Raw genomic sequence first — 14,528 nt, 5'->3', positions numbered from 1 at the left:
CAGTGATGTAAACAGTCTTTAATGTGGTTGTGTGTGTGACATTTAATGACCTACACACTTTTACACAGCGCTAACCTGCTAGCCTGTTTTTAAATCATTATCTTTAAGGCCTATATACTGATTGATGATCTATAAAATGTGATTCGTTAGCATTACGTCTTCGTCGTGTAACATTAAACCCAGCTGATGATCAGAGGCACAGCGGTGTGGCACTCGGCCTACTGCACGCTAACCTTCCACACACACACACACACACACACACACACATCTGCTCGAACACGCACATGAGAACAAGAACCTCAGTGCTCATTATCAGGAGAGGGCGGGGCCATCAGGGCGGGACATCTCACCATGGTGCAGTGGTGCTGGGCGTGGCACCACATGGTGTGTTAGAACTGAGTGATGATGAGGCATCATGATGTACTGGGGCATGAGTGTGTCAAGGCGGGATGATTTCCTGCCCTGGAATAAATGAATTGGGGGGGGGGCTCCTAGTGCGATTGTTTTTTGGTCCACTTTGGAAAACTTTCCATCCTGCACTCAGGTTTTGAATTACACACATTAAAAACGTCGTCTCAAACAATCCAAGAACCAGAATCTCTACAATCCCCCTGAGATCAGTTCAATAATCACAGGAGGGCTGCTGGCTTTGAAGTTTAAAGCCTCCTCCACTCACACACTGGAATCACAGGCAGTATATTCAAAAAACAATCATAAAAAATGTACAACTTACAAATAAAATGATAAAACTTTTGATTGGGTAAAGCTGCTTTGCGACAATTGTTAAAAGCGCTTTACAAATAAAATGAATTAATTTTGATAGAAATTATAGAAATTTTGTATGAAACTCACATTCGTATCTTTAAAACCGTATGAGATAAAAACGAAGTGCTACAGACTTTTGCCCAGGAGAAGCCGTGAGCCGCTGCAGCCCTGATTCACCATTAATCCATGATGATCTTGTTTGAATTAAACATTATATAAATTTTCAGTGAATAAATCTGTTCAGGGTCCTGTCTAAACATAAAGTCATTCGCAGTGATTTTAAATTGTATAGGAATGTTTTTATAAAAATGAAGAAAAAAAAACTAAACATGGAGTTGAAAATGGTTGAGAAGACACAGGGGAACCTGGTGAAGACTTTGAATCATCTGGGAGCCACATCACAGGTTTGTTTTAGTAATTAAAGAACATCTGTTGTGCAGAATTTAGGTGTCTCCAGAGTGTGTGTGTGTACAAACAAACAATAAAAAAAACGTGGGGAAAACACATTCCCTCCTGGCCGAGGCTTGAACAAGCTTATTAAATGTGACCTCATAAAAGAATAGCCCCTCCTATCAAGCCCATATAAGAACTTTTAAAGGGGCGTGGCTAACAGGACCTAATTTCTATTGACACTGAAACCGAAGTTCGGACGAGGAGTGAAATACAGGGAGTATCTATTTCAACTGGGGCTAACACACACACACACAGGAAAAGCTTTGAGACGCGTGTTCGCTTAGTTAATAAAATAGTAAAATATGGGACCTTTAATCATGTGCTGGGACACGCCCTGCTCACACTGCATGACTGATTGTGTGAGGGGTAAAAGTGAGCTGAATCTGTAGAGTATCTGCCCCGGGGTGAGAGTCTGAGCCTCACACACCGCGTTCATCCTGAGGAGGAGCGCGCCGCTTCTCTGAGGACCTTGTATCAGAGCGTTTGAGCAGGACACACACACACACACACACACACACACACACACATCAGGTTAGCGTGCGCCCCTTGGTGGAGCTGCAGTGTTTTACAGTTTAAAGGCGAGTGTGAGTCCGTCCCCGACCGTCAGCATGCTCAGGCCCACGCGCACGTCTCTGTGCAGCTTCTTGTTGAGAGCGGCGATGCTCTGTGTGTCCACGTCCCCGTCCTTAGGACTCACCACCCTCCCGCTCCACAGCACCTGGGGTCAAAGGTCATTATTATTGTTATTATTATTATTAACCTCCTGCCATAACAGTAGCACCCGAGTGTTGTTCTCTCTGTGGTGCGGCGTTTAAACATCAGACAGAGAAAAGCATGCTGGGTAATGAAGTCTTCACGGGGTCTACAGGTCACATGACTCTGAGATACAGAGACTCTTGTGAGATAACGAGCGGAAATCGTCATGCCTGCTTTACTGTAATACGATCTTACATACCTGCTGTTATGTGGAGCTTACACACGCGCACGCACACACACACACACACATGTTTCATGTACTGACGGTCGCGGTACTCACGTTGTCGATGGCGATGATTCCTCCTTTTCTCACCAGCTGCAGAGATTTCTCATAGTAATTGTCGTAGTTCACCTTATCAGCGTCAATAAACACAAAGTCAAAAGTCTCGGCCTCGCCTGCAGCCAGGAGATCGTCTGAGAGACCCAAAACACACACACACACACACACACACACACACAGTCCTCTTTAACATGAACACCTGTGCACCTGTTTGTTTATAAACATCGGAATCAGTTTATGGGGTCCGTTCTTCGTAAGTCGCTAACTCAGTTAGCTAAATTTGATTGTTGTGGATTTGTCTTGATCTCGGATTGTTTTGTTCTTCGATGCGCTTCTCGCATTTGCTGTCATAGCAACACGTCCGTAAGATTAAACCTGCTCGGAAGCAGCTTTATTTCATGTAAACAGGAATTAGACTGACGTGGGAAAAGAAAGGTATCTTGCATATATATTTATATATACACATAATCGCTATCAAATATTATATTAGAACATAAATTCATAGGTTTATTGTTATCAAATATGATATTACTATTATAATAAACCCTCGGCACGAGACAGCCGTCAGAACCATTAATACAAATTCTTGTATATTGTTTATTTTGTAACACATTAATTTTTCAGGGGTTTGTCATAAAAATATGCAAATAAATATTTATATATATATATTAAAAATAAATATTTTATAATGATAAGTTGGACGAAACTAATTTTAATATAAAATAAACAATATAAAAGTATACATGTTGTATTTGAAAAAAATATTAATATTTCTATTTTTTCATATACAACATATTTATTTTCATATTGCTTATTTTATTTTATTGTCTTATGTAATTTGTAATCTGTAAACCATTAACCTATGAATTTATGTTCTAATATAATATTTAATAGCGATTATGTAGGGGGGGCAATCCATGGCAGGGGGGCATTTCAGCATATAACACGTGTTACAAAATAAATGAGCCGCTCTTTTTCCATTTAGTCAACCAATCGGAGGGCTTGTGATCAGTGTTTCTACTGTCGATCATATCGCCTTTTAAACCAACGCACGAGCGCGCAATAATCCTAGACAACTCAATCCAGCTCTACTAATCATCAACAACAGGTGTGTCGAAGAACCGACTTAGCCAAATCGTAATTAGCACGATGATCTCATCTTAGATGTGTCAATTCATCTCGGATGTGTCAAGCGACGTACAAAGAACGGACCCCAGGTCACACAGATCTACAGTAGCTGAGAACTGAAAAACAAAATAACAAAACTGAAAAAAAAAAAAAATTCTAAACCAATAAAACAAAACACGAAAACAAAATAATTTCAAGAACTAAATAAGAAAATTTAGAAAATTCTCTCAAGCAACAAAACAAAATACTAATTCGAAAAACAATAAATTAAAAAACTAAAAAATTTAAACAAAATAAATTCGAAAATAAACACAAAACAAAACGAAAAATCCAAAAACAAACAAAAAAACCCTCCAGAAAACAAAATAAACAAAACTTTTTATTTAACTTGTTATTTTGTTTTGCACTTCTCGGCCTCTGGACAGATCAGACTTTAACACACTCACAGGTCACGTTCAGGTGTTCCTAATAAACTGTCCGGTGAGTGTGCGCCGTGTGTAACACACCCTGATCACTCCTCTGATACTCCTCACGTGATATTCGTGACTGAAGCCGAGGACGCTGATGTCGAGCCAAGCTTTAGATTAGACTTTATTAGATGACCTGAGAAAGGGGGTGGAGCTCTGTACACCTGTCAATCATTTCAGCTTGATTTCAGACACGCTGTTTTAATAGAGGGAAAAAACTATACAACTCTCTCTCGGGTATGTACACGTGTGTAACTGTGTGTTTTAAACACGAATGAAAGCAGATGATAATGATGAAACAGGAAGTGACATCATCACTCTGAAGCGAGTCCTTACCTAGAGTTTTGAGTGCCGGCTGCAGGCGCAGGTCAATCTTCTGCTCGACTCCAGCCTAGGACACACACACACACACACACACACACACACACAGAAGTCTGTTATAATTATATTGCATATACACACACACACACACGTGGTCTGGTCTCTCACCTCCTTCCAGAAGGGTTTGCCGATGTTGGCGTACTCTTCACTCACGTCACACGCAATCACTTTCCCGTCGTCAGGTAACGTCAGAGCGATGCTCAGGGTGTTATAGCCCGTATACACACCTACACACACATTTAGAGTTAAGTCTAATCAGTACATTAGTGTGTGTGTGTGTGTGTGTACTCTACAGCAAGTCTCATTTAATGAGCTGGAAATGAACTGGTTAATTTATAAATCTCTTTTGTACAGACGAGATATTTAACCAGGGATTTACTGAAAATCACGTACATTTGTAGAAACAACACCCTCCTCATGCTCCTGAGTGTGTGTGTGATATCACACAAAAAGGAAAGAAAGTGTTGGCAACACACACACACAGTAAGGCGAATGAAATCATGTTTTTAAAATGTTAAACAGAAGACCTAGTGGTGTGTATATGGACGATGGACTGGTGTGTGTGTGTGTGTGTGTGTGCGCGCACAGAGCTGTAAGCTCCAAACAAACACCTCATTGATACAAGATTTAGCACTCGATTATTATTATAATAATCATTAATGTTCTATATATAATTTACTTAAAGTTTTTAAGCCCCCATGTTAAATACGTCTCCTGATCAATCATCTGCTCTCTGTGGACTTTACCTTTTATGGAGTTTTGTGGGCGTGACAATATGCAAATGAGATGTATTTGGAACAAGCTTTGCACTTTAAAGTATTGTCACACTTTGTACCGTACTCAGAAACGATCACTCAGTTGTGTTCTCACACACGCACACACACACACACACACAAATATGATTACCCCTCAAAAAACAGTGTTTGTGAAATCCAGATTAAAATTTAGCCCAGTTTGGCAAACATTTACACTTTAGTCGAAGCCTGATAAACGACTGTGTGTGTGTGTGTGCGCGATTAGTATGACGATGATGATGATGTCACACCGATCTCGATGGCCTTCTTGGTGTTGATGAGTCTCGCCAGGTTTGCCATGAACTGAGACTGCTCACACGCCACCATCATACCGTTCCACTTGTGCTCCATGGTTACCTGAGCAAACACACACACACACACACACACACACACCAGATTAATTATTAAATATCCACAGTCTCTCCCCCCAGACATGCCAAGTTACTGATTTTACACAGATGTGAGTGGAGAGAGAGAAAGAGAGAGAGAGAGGGAGAGAGAGAGAGTGCGTGTGTGTACAGATGTAAAGGAAACAGCTGGATTACGAGTCTGAGCTTCTTCAGAGCCGGATGTTCTCTCAGAGAGTGGCTGAGGATGTACTGCATGACAGGGTCGTCCTTCCCCCCGACGTGACTCTTAAAGTTACTCATACTCAAGCTTCTGATTCGGTGTTTACCTTCACACACACACACACACACAAACACACACACACAACATGAGGGAGAAAACACTTGTACAGATGAATGTCAGTGTATCAGTCTATTAACACTGCCCATTTAAACAAACAATCATAACAATAATAATACTAACAAAACTAAGTTTTAAATCCAAAAATAATCTGCTGATCTTTAATGTAATCAGTGATATTATTATTATTATTATTATTTGAGGTTGAAGCCCACGTCCATGTCTGTGTGTCTCTCTGTACAGCAGAACTCTCTGTCTAACTTATTAATACAAAGAAATCCCATTCTGTAAGGTTGAGTATCTTACGCCTTGTTTACACTAAGTTGTCCTTCTTTGGTGCTCAGACAAATACACTCCCTGTTCGGTAATCGAAGAGTGAATCACAGATGAGAAATGGAAAAAGTAGATCAAAGGATAAAGATGAAGTTTTGTCTTAAAACCACTCCAGCGTGTTAAAATTCACTTATACCACTTCAGCGCTGTTATTTCAGCCAAAGTGAAAATATGAACTAATCCCAGTCAAAATATTCACTTTATCTTTTCTAATTAATATCTATTGGTGCAGGTGTTTGTTTACATTGAGACAGTAGCGCATTAGTAGATTATTTTACAGTAGATTATTAAATCCCACACATAACTGTTCATAACATCACTTTTACTCCACATTTAGATTCACTGATGGTGCAGATTAAACTTCAGACAGAGATCTAAGGACTGCAGGAGATTCAGTAACGTCTGTACAGACAGTTTTAGTGACGTCACGCTATGAGACAGACAGCTGAGGTTTCTGTTCCTCCAGTGTATGAACTGTAAAGTTATCACTGAAATTGAGAGTTCTGACCAACTTACAACAAAAAACTTTATATAGACAATAATAATAATAATATATTTTTTATTATTACCGTATACTATGATATATAATGTATATTTACTCTTTTATCTGTTTGAACTACACAGAATGAACCCGGAAGTACTCCTGACCAATTAGAGGTCATCTTCACATCCGGGCACTGACGCGCTCTTCAACCTGTTACTATCTAACTAATTATCTATCTATAAAGATATAGTAAGGTATACTTTAACATTACTCGCAGGTTGTTTTGTCCCAAACTTTCAGCGAGTTATAAAAGGAGTTAGCTTTAGGCTAGCAGTCGCGCGCGTTACGGTGTAGAGCGGGGGATTATGGGAAATGGAGTTTCCTACAACAGTGTAGTTCAATTAAACACATGAAAGGTTTATACAAATGATTAGCGAGCATAATGTGACTAATAATTAAAGATAGAAATCAATCACATTTTTGAGACATTTGAATCGAGTGATGTACCAGGCGCGCGCCGGGGTTAACTCCACACACACACACAGCGCTGTAGCAGAGTAGGTTTTTCTTTTCTTTCTGACTTACGGATGTAATAAGCGGTTATGAACACGACTCCTAAAGCAGCCGAGCTTATAACTGTTCCCCTGGACACTGAGGGAGAGAGCATGGAGCGAGCGGAAGTGGAATTAAACCTGACAGGGCTGTTTATTTACTGAGCAGGTCATTACCGTACTGTGTGTGAGTGATGCGCACTCAGAGGGATTCAGAGGATGTGTGCGCGCGCGCGGCTTTATTACACATTACGGTACAAACAGAACAGGGACAGGGTGAATAGGTGCGTTCGACTTCATGCGGCGCTGCACAGACCGATCAGCGGCTGACTTGAAGTAGTGCATGCCGGTTAGAAATTTTGTCCGACTTGAACCGGCGCCGACGCCACGTGACGGTCACGTGTGGCATCAAAGTAACGCGAGAGCGTTTCGAGGACAGCCGGCTTGCTCAGCCAGCGCAGCATTTCAGGAGCCACTGCACCAGGCTGTGATGACGTCACAGCTTCTCATGATTGGCCACATTCACCACATGATGATGATCACGAGTCTTTCGTGCCTTAATCCATATAATTGCATAATAAATCAATTTGCATGCCATTTCGTGAATTTTTTCCTTTAAATTCTTTATGTTGGATTTGTGCATAAGTTTATTGTACTTTTTTTATACAGACCACTTATAGTATTCAGCTGCATATATATATATATATATATATATATATATATATATATATATATATATATAGGATAATATTTTTAATGGAATAACTAAAATGTCACAGAGATTTTAATGTAATGTGGTCAACATTGAATGATGCTGAAATCTGTAGTTGCTGCTTCACTTGCATGTGCTGCATTGTGATAGTGTGCATTGTCAAGTGAAAAATACAACATTTAGATCACTTTTATACACTGGTATAAATTATAATAAAGACAAATACATTGTGCTTGTGCATCTATGATTTTTCTCGGTAGCTTCACACACCTTGAGTATAGTCCCATGGTCTCTCATTTCGCATATATAAAGACCAAGCATTACCAAGTGCAAGAAAAAACAAAATGAATAATATAACAATGAATGTGAAGGACAGCAAAGGAAGAACCTTTACGCTTAAGGTTTCCAAGGAAATTGCAGAAAAAATAAAAACTGGTAAGTAAATGGAAGAATTGGAATAAATACAAGTTAACAATGATTTGTGTGATTTTTATTAAATTTAACAAAACAGCAGTGGTACAGGTATCTTAACAACAGGCAACATTCTAATGGCTATAAATTCTTAAATGCAAAGACAAAAATAAAAACAAATCACGAAACAAGCTTAGAAAGGCATAGTCAATGGAGACCTTCAAGAAAGTTCCAGAGAGAGGACTGTGTGATAGTTTTGAGCATTTCCCCAGATGTTCCTCTGTGATGTCATGGCAAAAGTTACAGCCGTTGACACAAAACAAGGTAAACACTTGTGATGAACAAACACATACTGGACACATAAGTGACAACTAAATTTTCAGCTTTCTCTCTAAATAGCTCCTACAGTATCAGCGATCTAGCTTGTGCTGCAGTGTTTCCCCAACCTCCTTCTCCATGTCCCTCTACCTCCACTGAGTCACCTGTACCCCTAAATCTCAGTTTTGTGAAACCACCAACCAGCCAGTGCCCTGTGCAACAGACACCCATTAGCCAGGACCTACCAACTACCACCCTAAAAACCGATGTAGTGGGTGGTAACCCTTCAGGAGCCAGAAACCCATCCTCCGTCCAGATAGACCGCCCTGAATCACAAGGTATGGCACCTAAGACTGGAAAAAAGATGCATGTGTTTGCAGTGGTAAAAAACTTTTTTTCAGAAATCACACACAATGACATTGCTACTTTTGGACCTTACAAAAACTTATCAGCAACTCTACTTCCGCAACAAAACTGCTTTTTATAAAAAGCTACAAACTACTTTTTCACAAAAAGGATACACCTTGTCAAGTGAAAAAATTAGAAAAAAGTTAACCAACATGTTAACTACTTACAAAAGAGTTAAGGATCGCCGCCGTGCAACTGGGGAGGGAAAGCAAACCTGGGAGTACTACACAGTAAGTCTAAGACTGCACTGTATAAGATTATTTTGCATCTTATTACAAAGTCACTTTCGTATCACATTGTGCTTTTTCTGCAGCAAATGGATGAGCTATTTGGGTCCTCTGGGATAGGAACTGCACCACCTGGAACTATCTGCTCTACTCCTCTATGTGTGGAAGATCCACCTTCTCAAAACAGGCCTCCATCAATCTCTCTTCCTCTAGCTCAGGCAGCAGGTGCTTCTGTAGACGAGCAGCCGGGGACCTCTGCCAGTACAAGCATGTCCAGGAGGCAGAGATCCTCACAATTTTTTAAGGCATATGAAGCGCATGCAGAACGAAGAACAGCTGTGCTTGAGTCTCTTGTAAGGCCGGACCTGGAGAGATGGCGTCAACTGAAAGAGAGGCGCAGACAATCTTTTGAAAAAAAAGATGTTGACCAGTTTGGGAACTGTTGTGGAGGAGCTAAAGAAAATCAGAAGACAACAAGAGCAAATGATACAGTTACTAAAACCTTCTTGAAAACATGGCAAATAAAGCTTATTCTGTTTCAAGCAAATGTATGTACTTTTATTGTCATCTTTCCAATGTTATAAATTGCCTCTTATTTTCAGTTACAATTTCAAAATGCACTTTGAGGTGACACTTCAGAGCTCTTGCCTTGCATTTGTTGCACTTTCATACAATTTTACTAGTAAGTCTTACAGACTAAATTATATTAACTGTCTACAATTTTTAACTTTCACTGAAATAATTGCATGTTGGTACTGCAACATAAGACCTAACATAACACCACTAAACAAAACATAATTTGATTATATATGAGCTTGATTTGTAAAACAGTATTTGTTCAGTAACTTTAAAATGAAATGATTTACACATGCACATATATTGTCTATAAACTTACCGTCGTTGTTCATCCTGCTGCATTTCTTCCAACAAAAAAAGGTATTTCTATAGCTTCTAGTTCATCTGCAATAAAGTAGGCAAACGCCACGTGATCTGCCATGTTTGAGGAAGCAACGAGATCCCCAACGTGTCCGACTTGACGGCTTCGTTTTCAGCTCCTCCCGACTGCTTCTGGCTAATCTCGCCGATCGGTCTGCACAGCGCAGCATGAGCTCGAACGCACCTAATATTTCTCAAATCTTAGGTCACGTGTCAGGTTCAAATGATAAACAAGTCATTCAGTTATCTTTAATATCGTATAATTCTGTATACAGGGTCACAGGGCCTGGGGCCATGGCCCCTGGGGAACACCACAGCTGACTGGAGGAGGTTGGATTATTTTTTTTTATTATTATTTACACACTGGTACGGTCAGAGGGGAATGAAGAGAACCAAATGAGAGGGATGTGAGTGATGGTAATTACATCATTCTAAAGAGTTTAGTAAAACAGTGTGTGAGACCGTGTCAAAGGCTGCACTCAAATCTAGCAGGACAATATTAGCGGTCAGGGGTAGCTCAGTGGTTAAGGCATTGGACTACGGTTCGGAAGATCTCGGGTTCAAACCCCACAACCACCAAGTTGCCACTGCTGGGCCCTTGAGCGCGGCCCCTAACCCTCAACTGCTCAGATGTATAATGAGATAAAAATGCAAAAATGATAAAAACAGCAGTGTAAATGTAATATATTGTTAATAGTTCAGCATCAGCAGACATCAGGAGGTCACTGGTGACCTTCACCAAAGCTGTTTTTGTACCACATGTTTAATGTAGAATCCAGATTGTAATCATTTATACAGATTATTGTGACTGAGGTGAGTAGAGACCTGTATTACAACTATCTTTAGAGAATTTCTCAAATAAAAGGAAGTTTTGATACTGAAGGTAATATTTTTATTTTTATGTAAAAAGGAATAGAGTCATGTCATGTAGCACATTACAATAAAAAAGAATACACACATACACACACACCTGGCCAAAACAGACCATTAATACTATCAAGATTAGGTTAAAAAACGGTAAAATGAATGATTAAAACCCAGTACACATGTCATTACACATTCGCATGTTTAAAACTAGGTAACTAAGGGAACATTTCTTTTGATGGGTGGTATTAGAGCAGGACAGAAGATAGAGTGATAAAAGTGTCAGAAAAGTGAGTGACTAAGTTCTGCACTTGTCCTTTAGCTGATGTTCCTCATCTCTGTACGCTGAATCCTCGTTCTTGCTGATGAGACCCACCACGATCGTGAGTCAGCAGATTGAACAGCAGTGGACTGAACACACAGCGCTGTGGCCCCAGTACTCAGTGTGATGATGCTGGAGAAGCTGTTTCTGATCCAAGGTCCAGGCCAGGAAGCTTCAGTTGCTGAAGAACAATCATGTTGATTGCTGAACTGACGTTTATGAAGATCATGCGAATGTACGTGTCCTCTGTTTCCCGGTGTGTGACTGCCAGCGATTGCGTCGCCCGCTGAGCGGTTTGATGTGCCCATGACATGTCTTTTGTGTTTAATTTTTATATTTTACTTTTTATCAGCTTCCTCCAACTTTCTGTAATAAACAAAAACAATGAAACAGAAATCTGTCATTTTACATCCAACATACCATTTATATCATCTGTCTCCAAAAATGATTGTGATTTCGTTAGATCATACCTCGACCACTGCTCATTAATCTTGTACCCAATGAGCACACCAGTAAGTGGCACCGTTGTAATGGAAAAAAATCTGAAAATCTTTCCTGATAGGAAAAGACAGAGAGAAACAAGGGAAACGCGCACACGCACGCGCACACACACACACACACACACACAGGAGACACTTGTAAACACTTTGATTCATTCTTATCCCGCTGATGTATGCTAAACTATAAGAAGGGGTGGAAGGAAAGACAGACAGAAATAAAGACAAAGGGAGACGGAGAAGGAGGACGCAGACTGACAAAGACACACACCTTACACACTACAATATTTGACACATATGTATTATAATATTAACGTACCTCGATTGGCACTCAGGAATCTCTGTTGAAAGAAAGTCATTAATACATTAGCAGGATAAATGCAGTGATAAAATGGTATGATATTTAAACGCAGAATAATCGACACCCTGGAACAATGATGTTACATTTACAGATGTTAATTCCTCATCTTTGTCATCTACACTGCTGACACAGTAATAACAAGGGCTTGTACTTACAGAAATAGAGGGGGCATTGTTCAGGGCCCCAATGTTCAGGGCCCCATTGTTCAGGGCCACATTCATCAGGGCTGCGGTGACCGGGGCCACATTGATGGTGGGGGCCACAGTCACTGAGACCGGAGTCCTGGTGCCCTGGGAATCCTCACACTGCTTCTGACCTGAGGCCTTGGAGCTGTTAGTATCCATAGTGTTTCTGTACACAAAGAATACGGTGTTCATGTCAAACACTTCACACTGCTTAACCCTCTGAGGTCTGAGTGTAAACTGACTGATGGAGCTGTTTATGTCATGGTGTCTAAATGTTTCTACACTTCATGAAAACTTTACACATTGATTACTAAATCTACAGTTTTAATTTTCAGCACAATCTAATCTACAGTATTATACAAACAGGAAGCAGCTCGGGTTCATATGCAGGATATTAATTTGAAATAAAACACACGGACTGTAAACTTTACTCATATTCATGTGCAGAAATCCTCTAAAACACACATCATCCATCAGGGACACACTGAATTAGTTACTAAAACTGATTCACTGAGGTCCTGGGTATGTACACGTGTCCAAATGTCTTAATAACTTCAATCAGAGGGAGAAATAAATCAATAAACACACTGCAAGATCCTCGATTCTTCAGTAGACAGACGGGTGAAGGCGGGGCCAAGCACGGTCCTTAATGAATATGGATGAGGTTTGGGGTGTTCACCTTTTTAACATTCATACCGAGCTCAGGTTACAGCCCCGCCCAACTCCATACAAGGTTCACAAAAAAGCAATGTAAAATTATATTATCCTTATAATTAAGTCTACTAATAGAATCAATAATGTCACACTTACTGTAGGAGAGGCAGCGGGCGGAGCTCACTCTCTGTGCCATGTTTCAAAGTACAGTGAGATCTGGAACAAAATAAATGATCTTTAATCTGTAAGAAAGCCTAGCGATGGTATACTTAATGCTCAAACATGGAAACTCTTTAAACGTCTCTCACATACTGTGGCTGTGTTGAAGGTGTGGCCAGGTCACATGACTCCTATAAGCAAATCCAGTCAGTCTGGTGTGCCGGAAAAAAAGCAGCATTCATTGTTTTTATTTCCCTTTTAGACAATACTTGCATTACCAGTTACCTGTTGGGGTTTGGTGAGTCTTTTGTTTTGATCAATTTTAAATACATTTAAAGCAGCTGAATGCACCGTGATGTATACAGTACTCAAAAGAAGACAGTTTGAGTGCTGCAGTGGTACGGCAATAACAGACAAACATGGAAACTTTAATATATATATATATATGAATAAATAATTAATAAAAACAGGAGACAGTGAAACAGAAACTAGTACAAAGATATTAGCAAAATATGAAATAAAGCAAATTAAAACTAAAATATTAAAAATAATGAAGTATTTGAATGTAATAATAATAATAAGTTTACAACAACAATAACGCTTTACAATAACAAAAATGTTTACACATAGAAAAAGACATCTGAAGGACAACAAAACAAAATACAGATAAACATGAAAACCGGTAGGATTGATCTAAACACACATTTAAAACCCCTTACTGCTACCACAGGATTTAACAAGGGCAAGTTGAAACCAGGTGCTGCTAATCATCAGCCCTTGATTAAATGATCATCATCAGGTGTGCAGACTCTATAAAAGCGGAAGTTTTGGCAGTTTGCCGGTCTGGAGCATTCAAGTGTGTGTTAGCACAATACAAAGGGAGAAGGACATACGCAATGGTCTCAGAGAAGCAACTGTTGCTGCACATCAATCTGGAAAGAGATATAAAACCATTTCCAACACAAACAGTTCTGTGTTCTACAGTGAGAAGTGAAAAGCATTTATGTCAGTTGCCAAACTTCCCAGGACTGTACGTCCTAGGACATTCACCCCAAGTTTAAACTGTGCAATACTCAGAGAAGTACAAAAAAGCTACATCTCCGACCCTACAGGCCTCACTGACGTTAAATATTTAAGTCCAAGACAGCACAATTAGAAGAAGACTGAACAAGTGGAGTTTGTTTGGATGGGTTGACAGTACAAAGTCTCCGCAGTCTAAATCAAACATGGAAGCACGACTGAGGTTCACAAAACTTTATCTGAACAGAGCAGACGACTTCTGGAACAATGTCCCATGATAAGACAGAAGATAAGGTGAAGTTGTTTGGCCTTAATACCCAGCACCATATTTGGGGAAAATCAGGCAGCATTTCAGCATTTGATGAGAAACACAGG

The 14,528-nt window shown here is 39.9% G+C and overlaps 1 protein-coding gene across 1 annotated transcript; it reads right to left on the bottom strand.

Moving 5' to 3' along the window:
* Positions 1 to 3: 3 nt before the first annotated feature.
* LOC128541769 (catechol O-methyltransferase domain-containing protein 1-like) lies at positions 4 to 7,233 on the bottom strand. The gene is made up of 7 exons (XM_053512340.1): positions 7,114 to 7,233; positions 5,570 to 5,700; positions 5,276 to 5,381; positions 4,339 to 4,457; positions 4,186 to 4,240; positions 2,255 to 2,388; positions 4 to 1,936 (listed from the first exon to the last, which is right to left on the bottom strand). Exons 1-7 carry the CDS (start codon positions 7,193 to 7,195, stop codon positions 1,784 to 1,786), a joined length of 780 nt encoding a protein of 259 aa, XP_053368315.1. The 5' UTR covers positions 7,196 to 7,233; the 3' UTR covers positions 4 to 1,783.
* Positions 7,234 to 14,528: the final 7,295 nt, after the last annotated feature.

This window comes from Clarias gariepinus, chromosome 14, assembly GCF_024256425.1.
Source record: "Clarias gariepinus isolate MV-2021 ecotype Netherlands chromosome 14, CGAR_prim_01v2, whole genome shotgun sequence".
Classification (NCBI taxonomy): domain Eukaryota; kingdom Metazoa; phylum Chordata; class Actinopteri; order Siluriformes; family Clariidae; genus Clarias; species Clarias gariepinus.
The sequence above is the reverse complement of the archived record's forward strand: the minus strand, read 5'-3'. Positions and strand labels throughout refer to the sequence as shown.